This window comes from Psammomys obesus, unplaced genomic scaffold, assembly GCF_907164565.1.
Source record: "Psammomys obesus unplaced genomic scaffold, mPsaObe1.curated_primary_1811, whole genome shotgun sequence".
Lineage (NCBI taxonomy): Eukaryota > Metazoa > Chordata > Mammalia > Rodentia > Muridae > Psammomys > Psammomys obesus.
The window spans coordinates 748,255-762,517 of NW_026596381.1; the positions used below are offsets into that span (position 1 = coordinate 748,255).

The 14,263-nt window shown below is 39.9% G+C and overlaps 1 protein-coding gene across 2 annotated transcripts in view; it reads left to right on the forward strand.

Moving 5' to 3' along the window:
• Positions 1-4,597: 4,597 nt before the first annotated feature.
• Positions 4,598-14,263, forward strand: part of Arhgef9 (Cdc42 guanine nucleotide exchange factor 9) — a 152,991-nt gene continuing 143,325 nt past the window's right edge. The window contains exon 1 of one of the 2 annotated variants that reach the window (XM_055597472.1): positions 4,598-4,888. In XM_055597472.1, coding sequence (XP_055453447.1) covers positions 4,859-4,888 — 30 coding nt within the window. In that variant the 5' untranslated portion in view covers positions 4,598-4,858. The remainder of the gene's footprint in view (positions 4,889-14,263) is intronic. The other variant, XM_055597467.1, reaches the window with a different exon arrangement.

A 14,263-nucleotide genomic window follows, 5' to 3' on the forward strand; every position in this document is an offset into this window, starting at 1 on the left:
TTTCCTGGTCTGTAGGCTTTGTATGCCTGAACATGCTAGCATTCTGTAGGTTTGGGAAATTCTGTTGTATGTTTTCACTAGACCTTTGTATGCTTTCTCTATGCTTTTGCTATGGTTTTCTTTTCCTTTTTATAGACCATAATTTGAAAATTAGGTCTTTTCATAATATCCTAAAGCTTTCTCATGATTTTAATTTTCAAAAACCTTCTCCTTGATCTTTACTGTGTGATATAATTCCTCTACTTAGTCTTCCACCACCGACTTTGTTTTCTACATGATCCTATTGTTTTCTATCAATGAGGTTTTTCACTGAGGTTTTTTGATTAGCATATTGAATATTACATTTCCAGTGTCATTTCAGTTTGGGTTTTCTTTTTATTCTTTTTCTTGACTTAGATTGTTTTAATCCTAGGTGTGAGGATAAGAGGCTGCTTCATAGCAAGTGACTATGATTTGCCTCATGCTCTAGCAACAGTGTGGTTTTGTCAGCTGCAGATAGTTTCTGTCAATGTGTGATATTTGGAATTCTGGGAACTTTTCAGAGAATATATAAATGCTAGGGCCCTGAGAAGTAGGATTGTTGTTGTGGTTGGTTGGTGGTTGGATGTTGTTGGTTGCTGTTTGTCAAGTAGTTGTGGGCAAAGAAATGCAAAAAAGAAATTGGATATCCTGACACCAAAGATCAAATATGCCCCAAAGAACTCAACACCCCTAATCAGCAGAAAGTAGTCTAAGAATAACTTTCTTCCTCTATCCTTTTCTCTCTCCTATGTAGTGTTAGGGGGCTAATAAGGGTGGAGACTAAGGGATGAGAGAAAAAGAAACCCATAAAGTAGCAAAAGTGGCTACAACAGGCCCACTCCAACATGCCTTTCAGAATAATTATAAATGTGGCCTGATGCATTGGTTGGCAACAGTCAATAGGTTGGATATCTCCACAGGGCTTATGGCCTTACTATTTCATTGTACTGTCTCTAACTGGTCTCAAGGTTTTGGGTAAAATAGGCACTTTAAATATTCTGTAGTAAACAGCATTTAATATTGTCTTGTAGATCAACATTTAGTCTTTTGCAAGACTAGAGATGAACATTAATATTGGCTTGTTTTCTTTCAGATGTAATTCTACTCTTCTGAAGGCACTTTTCTTAGATTCTTTCTCTTCCTCCTCCTCCTCTTCTTTTGTTTCCCCCTTCATTCTCCTTCTATTCTTCCTTTTTCTCCTCTTTCTCCTTGTTTATACCTTTTTTTTCCATTAATAAGACATACATGTTAGAAAATTGCTGAACAAGAAAAAGGTAAAAAAAAATTCTGATATTTCTTGCATCATCTGCTTCAGAAGGATGTCTTCTCAGATTGCTATATTCTCTCATGGCTCCAGCTTCAGCTAAACTCTTTAAATCATGTCACTTTCTTTTTCTAGGCTTCCTTATCATGCTTTTAGATTCTGTTCAACAATGCCTGTTTTTGTGTTAAGGCAACATTGCCTCTTATCACCCATTTATGCTTAGAAATGTTAGCAGCTTTCCACGATTATCACAGTGTTGCCTTACCATCTCTTGTTTGGCTTTTTAGCTCTGCAGGTGTGATGTGTTTCCTGTATTAAATGTGCTTGCTTTAAAAGACCTAGGGTAGTTTCCAATTTCCTGCTATAGACACTTTCTATTATTCCAGTATTATATCACATAAGTGGGATTATTTCCTTTGGTGCATATGTCACAATGCGTATGTTTATTTACTTATCTATTGTTGATATCTTCTCTATTTCAAGTAGATTTTAAGCGCTCTGTGGCATATTGTCCTGAGCATCTATTTATAATGCTTGCCACATCAAGGTTCAACAATATTGGTGAATTAATAAATTCAAGAAAATAATGCAGTTTTTGGGCTAGTGAGATGCCTCAGTATGCAAAAGAGCTTGATGGGCAAGCCTGACAATCTGAGGGGGATTCCTGGGAAACATGATAAAGAAAGCTTACTCTTGGAAGCTGTCCTCCAGCCTCCACAGCATGCTGTGGTATGCATGTGCCAGTACTCACACATGCATCACAGATGAGGATGCTCATGTGCATGCACATACACACAATAGCAATAAAATGAAAATTAAAAAATTAAACTGGACATCTTATGTGCCAGTCAGTGCTGCAGAAAATGTCACGGTGAGGAACTTATTGTTACTGCTTTCAAAAAATTAAAAGTTGAGAAATCTATAATTACATTTAAATCACTAGATAAAAAAGCATATACATATGTCCAGATACTCATTTGCTAGGTCTGCCATAACCATAGATTGAGTGGTTTATCAGAACTTAATTTTCTCATAATCTTGGAAGCCAGAGGTTTGAGTTCCAAGTTCGCTTTGATTTCTTCTGAAGCCTCTCTTGAGCTTATAGGTCAGTTTCCACATGGTATTTACTTTCAACATGTCTGTGTAAATTCCCTCTTCTCATAGGATCATTAAGATATATTCTATAAAGGCCCACTGTAATTGTTTTATTTTATCTAGTCACACCCTTAAAGACCGTACATCCAAATCCAGTAATAGTTTGTAGTATTAAGGATTTGGACTTCAACTTAAAATTTTGTCAGAAGCAAGCACAATTTTACCTGTAACAACCAGAAGACAAAAAATGATCCGTCTCAACTGACAACATTAAGCAGGAGTGAAACAGGTCTGGTGGTATTTCTGGTAAGCTTCCTTCAGGTAGGATAGTCATTTGCAGCTGTTATGGTCATGATAATTTTAATGAGCTGGAAGACAAGCTAGCTGGCAGGGAAGGCACATCGTAGATACTCAGCACAAATGAAGACACAGAGGTGAGAAAGTGAGGACATTGTAGAATCACTGATACGTGGACTACCAGATTTGGGAGGAGGTTGATTGGTTACCCAGGCCAAGCCCCATTTAATCCGGGAATCCCAGGCAAATGGCAATTGAGCTTCTGTTTGAATGCCTCCAATGCCTGGGATCACACCAAAGCTTTAAGCTTCAGCCAACTGTGTGTGGCCTGAACACTGGCTTGGATAAAATAAATGGGTTACCAAGAAGAGGTCAAAAAGTCTGTGTGTGTAACATGCTAATGATATCTTCATGGCACTACCCTCCAGGAACTTCTTTCTTTTTTTTTTTTTTTTTTTTTTTACACTTAAAAAGTCTTATAGTGTTTTATTCCTATTATTTTTTTAGGTAACTGACAAAAGGAAATTTCCAGTCTGGATTGCAGATACAAATAGGTAACATGAGGTCAGCTTTCCATGTTACTCAAAATAAAAACACATTAAAATATGATTATAGAACAGTGCTTAGAAAATCTTTTCAGGAGCCAGAGAAATGGCTTAGTGGGCAAAGCACCTGACACGCAGCATGAGGACCCCATATGAGACTGGTGTGGCGCAGCATATCTGCTAACCTCAGTGCTGGTGGGGAGACAGGCAGCCCTCTCAGTCAATGAGCTCCATGTTCAGTAAATTTTTTTTCTTAAAATTCAAGATGGAGGGGCCACAAAGATGCTCAGTGGAAAAAGCACTCGTATGCAAGCCCAGCAGTCTGAGTCAGGAACTTCTTTCTTGTGTCTCACTTTAAATTCTTTCCTGCTGTAGCTGTAACCTTTTTTTTTTTTTTTTGGTTGTTGTTGTTGTTGTTTTCAATTCTAGTACTGCCCAAGTTAACCACGCCTCAGGCCCTGGATTTTCATTGTGTGTGTGTGTGTGTGTGTGTGTGTGTGTGTGTTACTTTGAGTGGAGAAGTCTTTCACACTTCAGTGTTCATGCATGTAACAGAATGGGTAATTAAAACTCCGTTTTGTTTGCCTCACAGAGTTACTGGAAAGATCATAAAGAATAATAATGGGTGTGATTGGAACTGACAACCTCAACACCCAACAGATGCAAAAGGGCAGGCCTGGGTTTCATTGCACAGAGTTGACACTATGAAAGGATGGTCAGTTTCTGATCTCATTCTCAGCCAAATAAGCAAATGGAAAATTCATCCAACAATTAAGACTACCTTCCATATTCCTGAAGATACAAGAGAGACAACTGGCTGGAATGGTGTGTGTGGGGGAGGGTGCAGAGAACACAGTGATAAGTGATAGAAAAGAAGTTTAGAAAACTGTTGCAGAGGGTAAAGTCAGAGCTCTATTTTGTACAGGTCCTTTCTCTATTTCAAACCTCCTTTTATTTTTCTGTACAATGGAGATAATAATGCTTGCTTTTCCATGGCTATTCTGAGAAGTGAAAGTAATGCAGATGAAAAGCACAAAAGATTAGACACTAGAGAGAGGGCACTTGGAAAATATACAGGGGGAAGACTTGGGGAGAGAGGCATGAGAACTCACTGGCATGGTTTCAATGGGCCAGGATCTTAATATTTAGAGACTGTCCCAAAACCTTTTGCAACTTTTGGAGAAGACTTTTCGCTGAGTCAACATAATTGAGAAGCCCCACAATAAATAGCATATAAATCCCGAGCAGCAGGAGGGCAGGCAATGGTGGCAGCTGCCTTACCCTTGGTGGAGGTTATTCCCCCTGTATTTTTACCTGCATCCAACCCCTCAGTTTGCAAGCCTTGGAGGAAGACAAAGGCAGCTCACTGGGACCCCCTCCCCCAGTTGCGTGTTTCCTTCCTGTCAAGCCCCCTGGGAAGCTGCAGGGTGGAGAAGCACAGCCCGCACTCCAGCAAGAAACAACCTAACTGAAGGCTAGGTCAGGCTGAGGGGATTCGGCTGTAGAGCCGTGGAGGAGGGGAGGTGGAGGGGGCGCTGGGGCTCTCACTTCCTCCAGCCCAGTCCTCCCTCCCAGTCAGCCCGCGACAACCCGCGCCAGCCACCCGGTCTCACAGAAGCTGGACTTCGTGGACACCATGCAGTGGATTAGAGGCGGATCGGGAATGGTGAGTGCACGTAGCTCTAGTTTTCCCTGCATGAGCCCTAATCCTCCAATCCAACCTCCAACCCCTCGAATTAACCTCCACACCAGGAGCCCCTGCACCTCTGCCCACCGCCCTCGCCACTGTCCTTCAGACACCAGTGAGCTTCCTGTAGCCATTTTAGGAGTCTTTGCTTGCTTGCCAGACCAGTAAAGACCCCTCCCATCCCCCCGCTAGGAATTTCTCCCACCCTCCGAGACTGGGGTAGGCTCAAACTGGGGGCTAGATGAAGTGTCCAGGAGCACTTCAGGTGTTAACCTGGGATGCCAAAGAAGCAAGGGTCTGACAAAGGGGCTCCCTGTAAGCAGTAAAGCTCCCAGGATACAAGCAGGCTGGCAAGGGGTTGGGGGGAACAGTCACAAAGCCTAGGATTGTAAAGAGCCTTATGTGAGAGCTGCATGACCTCCTTAACTAGGATGTGTGTACTTGTCACCCCTAGCCCCCTCTAGGGCCCAGAGCCACCCAGATGGAAGCAATCTGGGAAAGCCCTGCAAAGCTTCCTTGCCTGGGATGGTCTCATCCTGTACACATTTATGGCTTTGTCAGGGAGTGATGGTTATGGAAACCCTCATTCTCTAAATGGGAATTCAACGAGCAGACCCCCACCAATGCAAGGAGTGTGTGCTTTTGTTTGTATGTGTGAATGTGTGTTTAGTATCATTTTAAGTTCATTTTATGACACAGTGATCCCTTTTATACCTGGAGACCTTGAAATGACTTCCCTTTGCAGAGAGGAAGTGGTGACTGAATCCTGATGCTTCCCTGAATCAGTCAGGGACAGTCCAAGCCTGGTTAGGGGCACTGGGGAGTGGAAGGCCACAATGACTTTGTATTCAGTACTGACAAGGGGTATTGGAGGGCAGTTGGGTTGGGTCAGCAGGCGCTGATGCCAGTGTCAGCACATACTTCTGCACTGCCACCCACAATCTGCAGCAAAAGAAAAGGAACAATTGGGCAAAAATTGATGTTTAACTCCTTTTTTGTTCCCATTATAAAAGGAAAAAGAGAACCTGGTATGGGTTAGGAATATATTCAAAGGGACTCCCCCTTTCTCTTCCTTGGGATTTTCTTAGGCTCTCCATTACAGTAGTTCTTAAAGGCAGCTAGTTTATATCATTAAATACAAGGGCTTACCTAGTTCCTTTACTCAGAATGCTCTCCTTCCTTGGGGACCGACAAGGCTAAATCAAATGTTTGTAGAACCAGTAAAAGTTAGAGCAGGTAATGATATTAGAGTGCTTGGAGTCTAGCCAGCACACCAGAGGGCACAGAGAATGGGACAGATTTGCTCAAGGCCAAAAACTCTTTGGAGGTAAATTTGAGTCTCCTGACTCTCCTTCACTCTCCTTCACTGCCCTTCCTTAGTATTCCACAAATTATCATTTCAGATGGTGTTAAGAAAGGCAGAAAGGAATAACTTGGGAAAAGACCTTCAGTAGGAACAAATGCTATAACATTTGCCTAAAAAATTCCAAGTTCTGTCATTTGTGGCAACTGGGTCTGGGAGAGATTTCGCTCCTCTTGCAAATATATTGACACGTCAGAGATTGGAACCATGGGCATAAAACAGATTAAATTAATGGAGAATTTGAACTTTTCTCAATTTTAAGAGAAGCCAATGGCATAGCTTTGCAAAGACTATGTGATTAAAGATTGATTGGTGATGGAAAACTTTGAAAGATTTTTAAGGGACCGAAGTGGTGACCATTCTGATAAAAAAACACTTAACCTAGCCACTACCAGAATTCAGAATGGGTGATATACCATTATTTCAGCCAGGGAGTCAGAAAAACCTTTAATCTTTACCATGGTGTTCATTGTTTATTGGGGATACATTGACTCTCAGATTTCTCTTCCTTAAATGAGATTATAAATGTTGATCGACATTCCTTCCAGTAAATGTTGGATAGAAATTAACTAGTAAGCTAACTACTGCTGGGCTTGGGGCTTGCCCTAGAGTGATCTTTGATATACCCAGTTGTGAAACTCTATTGGGAAAAAATGGATTTTTTCTTTCCCAGCAGGTGTCAACTGCAAATACCTTCTTGGTTAGGGATGGGACTCTTATGTCCAAGTTCCCTTCTCAGTGTTGGAATTTTGTCTGGTTTGAATCTGTGCAGACTTCATTGTTTTTTTTTTTTCTTGTTTGTTTTATTTTAATTTTTTTGTGGGCTTTGTTGACAAGTGGAGAAAACATGAAGTTGGGTGGGTAGGGATTTGGGGAGTATCTGAGAGGAGTTGGGGGGAGAATATGATAAAATATATTGTACAAAAAATTTAAGTAAAAAAGTTAACGAGAAAAGACTATGAGGGAAAAATAGAGACTCTGATGTAGCCACCATTTTGTAATATGGCTCTTTCATCTACACTACACATTGACTTTTTTTTTTACCACACTTGACAGTTGTAAATTAATTCAAGTGTTACCACATAACTCAAAAATATTCTTTAAGATTTAATGGAAATTACTATCTTAGTGAAAGCAGGATGTTTAACTGTGAGTTCATATTGGATGGTAAATTGTTTTGTACATTTGATTTATTGTTTCTTTGTGAAACCATAATTGTCACTGAAATTGGAATTATGACTAGAAGGGGAAGAATGTTCTTTTAGAGTCAAATGTAAGGTTGAGGGCCTGACTTTTATATTTTTCTTACAATTCTCATCTATGAATTTCATACCTTTATTTTTTAGGTGTTATTGTAGACATTAGTTTAATGTTAGGCTATCTACCCTGAATTTGGATGGATGTGGTACAGAGGAAAAAGAGCATTGAACAAAAACAAATTACAAATTACTCCAAAGGAGCTTACAGTCTAGTGGATTGGATCGGAAATAAACCAGTCACACAAAATATATACCATGGCAAGATGTAATTAGCACTAAGGAAAGCAGAGAACACAGATGAGAACGGTATGATATATTAGATCAGTTAATACCTTAGGTCCAAGGGCAAACCAGAAGAAAATGCAACTGGCTTGTTTAGGAAACAAAATTTAGGGGATAAAGAATTAGTAAGTGTAGAAAAATGTTGCATAAAATCATACAGAAAACAGATAAATATATGATATGGGGAAATTTATGCGACAGAGATGAAGAGACACTGAAAGCGTTTGAGCTGATGATGGTCATGATCTGACTTATATTTTATCAGGAGGTTAGGTTAATTGTAGGAGTAAGGATAAAACGAGTGTTTTATAATGTAGTTGCTTACATTGCTGATACATAGTGATAACAGCATATGCTTTGACTTTTAATCTTTAAAAATTCTTTGTAGATACAACTATGTGCTTGCATTGCCTATTCCAAGAGTTCTTTAGTTTCCATTGCCCAAAATTCATTCTGCTTCTGCTTTGGAGAAAAATACAGAAATCTTACAGATTAATTCCTTGTCAAATTCCCTGTGACATTGTAAGTAGTAGCATTTGAGTTTGTAGCAGCCTTTGCATAGACAAAATGAAATGGCCAACTTTTAAGTTTAATGGTACTCAATCCTACTATAGGTTACAAAGGTTCATCTTCATTGGCTTAAAACACAGAAAGTTTTATTTTTCCACACAGGAAATCAGGACATAAGCATATGTGGACCATTATAGCATCTTCAGAGAGTCTTTAAAGACTACTCTGTTCTATTATTCATTGTATGTAACTCTTTCTGGTCCAGAAAGTGCTGAAGCTCCAGAAAATGTATTAATAACACTTTAGAAGATCAGAAGAGGAGGAAAAAGACTCAGGTATCCTATAATAGCTGCCTTCTCAGAAGTCCCATTTAATACATCCACTTGTACCTCATTGAAGACCTGAGTCATGACTGCTCTGATTTTCAATGGAAACTAAGTGATGTTATAATTTATATTTGTTGACAGAATTTATACCCCAAGATTATGGGTGGGGTTCCTGATAAAGAAGGAAAAGAAGAATTGGATGTTAGGTGATACCTTGCAGTTACTGTCACAATTACGCTACCTATACGCCTGCTACTCATAAGTACAGAATTATAGACTGTATAGAACTAGATTGTGAGCCAAAGCCTGATAGTACTGATGATAGTAGAGAAACTATCAAGATATATCTTGTTCTTCTTTGCTTCCAGTGGCAAGAGTAATCAAATGAATACAAATGGTAGGTGAGATCTTCACTGAGAAAAGCAATGCAAAATGGAGTAGTGAGCAGCCTTTGGGGAAGGGCTACAGAAGGGAGATGACCAGCAGAGCCTGAGCCTGAGTCTGAGTGTTGAGTCTGATGTTTGGACAATTTTGCATTGTAGCTATACATAAGGGAGTAGGTGATTTAGATATTGAATGTAGAGGAGATTGGGAAGCACTGTGACAGTTAAGGTTCTAACAGTAGGTATGCTGAACTACTAAGAATTTTCAAATGGTGTACAGCCTGGAAAAGTGAGAGGTGAAAACAGTACTTGAACCTTTTCCTTTTCTAAGTATCCTAACCTAGATCAGACCCAAATGTCATGATGGAATTTATGAGCTTAAGGTGCAGGGTCAGGATAAAATTACTTACCAGATAAGAATTGTTATAAAGGCTTTAATACATAATACATAGTGCAAACAGAACATGCAGGCATATTATAAGGGGTTTGGTGATGAATATGAATGAAAATTGCTGAATGAGGTCCTTTGTAGCAGTTGGAAGAAAATATTTAGTCCTGCCTCTTGGGCCATTTGTGTGGGATCTATGTGAAAAGAGTTCCAGAGGGAAGCTTACTATTTTGAGGCAGTAATACTTTGAGCAGAATTCTGGAGGGGAAAGAGTTAATAGCTGTAAGAGTTTGAAGGCAGGACTGTGACATCACTTGGAGAGTCAATAAGTCCTTGATGGGAAATAGGTGTTGGTATGGGTGTTAACATTTGACATTCCTGAGAGCTTAATTGCCTGTGATCAGAAAAATACCAATCACAGGGATAACTAAAAAAACAAGAAATGGCCATATATGAGCTGAGAGTTCAAGTCCTTTCCTGTGAGACTCTCTAGGACATTTTTAGCCAGGAGATGTGTAAATGTAATAGAGGACTGTCAAGAGAAAACACAGCAGGAAAGTCATGGCTATTTGAACAAAGGAATCACATCCAGGTGAAATTTTGAGTGCTTTAGATTCAGGAAAGCAAAGAAATGATTCTTTGGGGGTTAAGGGTCGGCTTTAAGACGGAGGTATATGAGTAAAATGACAATGAATTTGCCCCAATACAATATAAGTCAAGGGAAGTCATGGCCTGTGCCCAGCGGTAGTTCAATAGGTCTCCCTGTATAAACAGACCTAACATGTACTCTCCAACCTGAGTAGGATCTTGTAAGATGGCAAAGGAATAAAAAGAAGGGTTTTATTTAGGTTTCTTCAGAAAAGTAGACAGATCTCCAAGATCCTCCCAAGGATAGGTTGTTTGAGGGTTTTTTTTTTGTTGTTGTTTGTTTGTTTGCTTTTTTTTTGTGGAATAGTTTTAATTATGTTCAGATAATTTTACAATAATAGGCCTTGCAGCTTGACTGTAGTTGAAGACATTAGAAGGACTTGACTGTAGTTGAAGACATTAGAAAGACAAATCCAGATAGCTTTGAGTGGCTTTTTATTTTGTGGGAGGGTTTTTAAGATAGATCCAATCTCCAGGGTTAATGAGATGAGGTTATTTCTGAGAGGTGGATTCAGTCTTGCACTGTACTTATTCAGTGACAACCTTGATTGTTTGCCTCAGTGATAATATATTGAGATAGATGATGAGTATCTGAATCCAGTAGAAAGTCTGTCTGGAGGAAGGGTGGACCATAAAGGACTTTAAAGGAGCTGAGGTGAATTATAGAATTGGGAGTCATGTGGAATCACAAAAATGCACTTGGGAGAAGAGTGGGCTAGACTGTTGAGTGTTGAACACAGCTTAAAGAGACCTCTTAAGGGTTAACTTCGCCCTTTCTGCAATTCCAGAAGATTGATGGTACCAGGCTACATAATGCTTAATTTTGAAAGCTTCAATCACTTCTGAGGGACACTGGAAATAAAGGCAGACCATTATTAGACTTATAGGAGCTGAGGAACTCAAAGTGAGGAATAATGTTTTATAAGGACAGTGGTTACCTTTGAGACCTTCTTTGTTTTAGTAGAAACTTCCTCTGTCTAATGATACTCACAGAAAAAAGTGGGCATTTTAGTCGTTTGCATGGCTGTATGTGAGGGATATCATGGAGAGACAAGAAACTGGGCACTGAGAGGGCCACAAAGTTTGTGTATTAATATCCCCATTGTTACTTTCTTTCACTGTATACATACAGAGAAAAGAGAGCTCCAGTAAGAGTTAGAGAGATTTAGTAAGATCAGGGAGAACTAGTACTGCCCAGGCCATAAGTACATGCTTTAAGATATCCAGTGTCCCTAGGGAAGAGTCTTAAATCTCATTCAGAATGGCAAATAGGATAGACAGCAGCAGCGGTTGAAGAGAGGAAACAGGATGGGAACCTACTATACAGGTTCCTCTGAAAGGATCCACTCAACAGAGGATTGAAGCAGATTCTGAGACTCACAGTCAAACATTGGACAGAGAGCATTGAGTCTTATGGAAGAAGAGAGGAGTGGGGATGGAGGGACATGGAGGGGACACAAGCCCCACAAGGGGCCCAACAAAGCTAAAGGCTCTGAGCCCAGGAAGTCCTGCAGAGACTGATGCACCAATGGAGGACCATGCATGGAGAGGACCTAGACCCCGTGCTCAGATGTGGCCAAATGGCAGCTTAGTCTTTATGTGGATCTCAGAGTGAGGGGAGTAGGGGTTGCCTCTGTCATGAACTCAGTTGACTGCTCTTTGACCACTTGCCCCTGATGATGGGGCCTTGCCAGGCCATGAGGAGGAAGAGGATCTAGACAGTCCTTATGAGACTTAACAAGCTATGGGCAGATGGCAATGGTGGAGAACTCTCCCTTTCAGTGAACTAGGGATAGGGGACAAGGGGAAAGAGGGAGGGAGGGTCAGATTGGGGGGAGTTGAGGGAGGGGGCTTTAGTCGGGATATATAATGAATAAATTGTGAAAAAATATTTTAAAAAGTGTAAATTAGAAACCAAAAACAAACAAACAAAAAAAGATATCCAGGGTCCATGGCATTTCAGGGACTCAGTCTTTTGTCTCTTCCTCTGATTTATTTTAGGCCTCATAAAAAGGTTTAACTTTATGGTCAAACTGGGGAACACAGTTCTAAAAAACTGTCATGATCAAGAAGGTCCTTAGTTGTTGTTTGGTGACAGGGTTCCCCAGAGATAAAATATTATCATTATGGTATCTGGAATGGTTGCTTGGACCTGGGGTTAATAAAGTTCCAGGAACTGGACTTTTTAAAAATAATGTAGGCCACAGAGGAGGACTTTGCAGCCAGTCCTGAAGATACCTGATAAAACAGGGTCAGATGAATGGGGAGGAGGTCCTTCCCAATTAGTGGACTTGGAAAGGGGCAGAGAGGAGATGAGGGATGGAGGGTGGGATTGGAAGGGAAAGAGGGAGTGGGATACAGAGTTAATAAAATGTAACTAATAATAAAAATTAAAAAGAAATAATGTTATTTATTCTTTTATAGTTTAATACACTATTCCTTTTTGGTTGAAAACTTGAGAGCTTTGAAAGAGAAAACAATCCACACAAGGCTGATTTTGGAAAAGTTAGGATTACATTTTGATTGGAAGTAGGTTAGACTTCATGGTTGATTAATAAGTCATCTACATACTGAGGGAGGCTACTCCTAAGGGGAAATTTAAAGGAGGACAAGTCTTTGGTTAGGGTCTGTCCAAAATGGTGACAGCTATCCTAAAAGTTCTGAGGTAAGGCAGTTCTTGAGTTTCATTTCTACTGAAATAGGAATGCATATAGAAAATAAGAGTATGGGTGGTTAAGAATTGAAAAGAAAACATTGTTTTAGTCTAACAGGATCACAGAGTGCTGGAAGGTATCTGTCCCATGAAAATGTAAAGATTAGGAACTGTGGCCTCTAAGTCCTGGAACATTCTATAGAATCTAACTGCCAATACATGGGTGTGGCATGGAGTTACAGGGTCTCAGTAGCCTAGTAAGTAAGAATTTATCAATGAAAGAATATAAACCTTTTTTGTGCCCTAAGCTTTAAAGAAAATTGCATGGAGCCTTTGAGAAAATAATTTAATAGTTTTTGATGGTTAATTGTAAATATTATCATGAAACCTAGAATCATGTGGAAGTGGTGCCTCTCTGGTCATTCCTGTTGTAGATTATTTTGATTAAGTAAATTGAGGGAGGAAGACTTGCCCACTGTGAGTGGCACCATTCCCTGGGCTAGGATCTTTAGTAAGCACCTAATAATGGTGGTATGCCATACCTTTAAATGGATTTTTTTTTTTGAGTTATGTACGTATCTGTAGTAGATACTATAGGGAAGACTTTGAGGCTCCACATAGCTTTGGGCCATAATGAAACAGAAACTGTCATGTCACATAAGCAAGAAACTTATCATTTCTGGAAACAGGCCTTCCAGGTAACCAGGCCATAAATAGAAAAGGCTGTAAGTAGGACAAGACCATACCCAGCCTCTCTGCTACGTGGAGACAGAGGCAGACTGAGCACTGTCACATATTAACAAAGCCCGTATATCTCATATGTCATGACCACAGGTCATGTATTAAACAGACCTTTTGTTTTCCAGAAGTCTTCTTCTGACTGTTTACTCAAGTATGTATTAGAATTTTGCAGGTACGTGTCCCTAGTGAAATGACAGGGCACTTAGGGTTATTGAACCTTATTTGGTAATGTAAAGGAACTTTTTCATACTTCCTTGTGATGTAACACCTTGCTTTTCTGACCACCTCCATAAGTGACCTGAAAAGAATATTGCTTTGTCATGCTGCTGGAAATGATAAAACTTTTGTCTGAAGGACAATCTGATGCTGCCTCTCCCTTTTTGTGCTGTCTTCTTTTTCTCTCCAACCTAATAGTAACTTGTTGCCATAAGAGTGCCATAAGAGCCTCTAGAGTCTCAAAGAGATTTCAGTGGACCTGAGATTTAGGTATATCTCTATCTATAAGGAGGATAGTACAGCTAGATAGGACCAGAAAGGAATGAATGTGGAGATATGTGTCTATCATGCAGTTTATAAAGGGTATAAACTGAGATGCTTGAGACTTGTCATCAGTACTCACAAGGAAGGCTGGAGATTTGAAGGTTGGACTCCAGAGGAGGTGAATTGGGCTGAAATATTAGTGCTGTAGCTAAAAGAAAAATAATCTTGTTCCTTGTCATATCTATATGAGGCTTATCCACAAAGATGAATACTAGGGGACCTTGTATAGTCTCAGAACCTCTTCAGTCCTGAAAGAGAGAG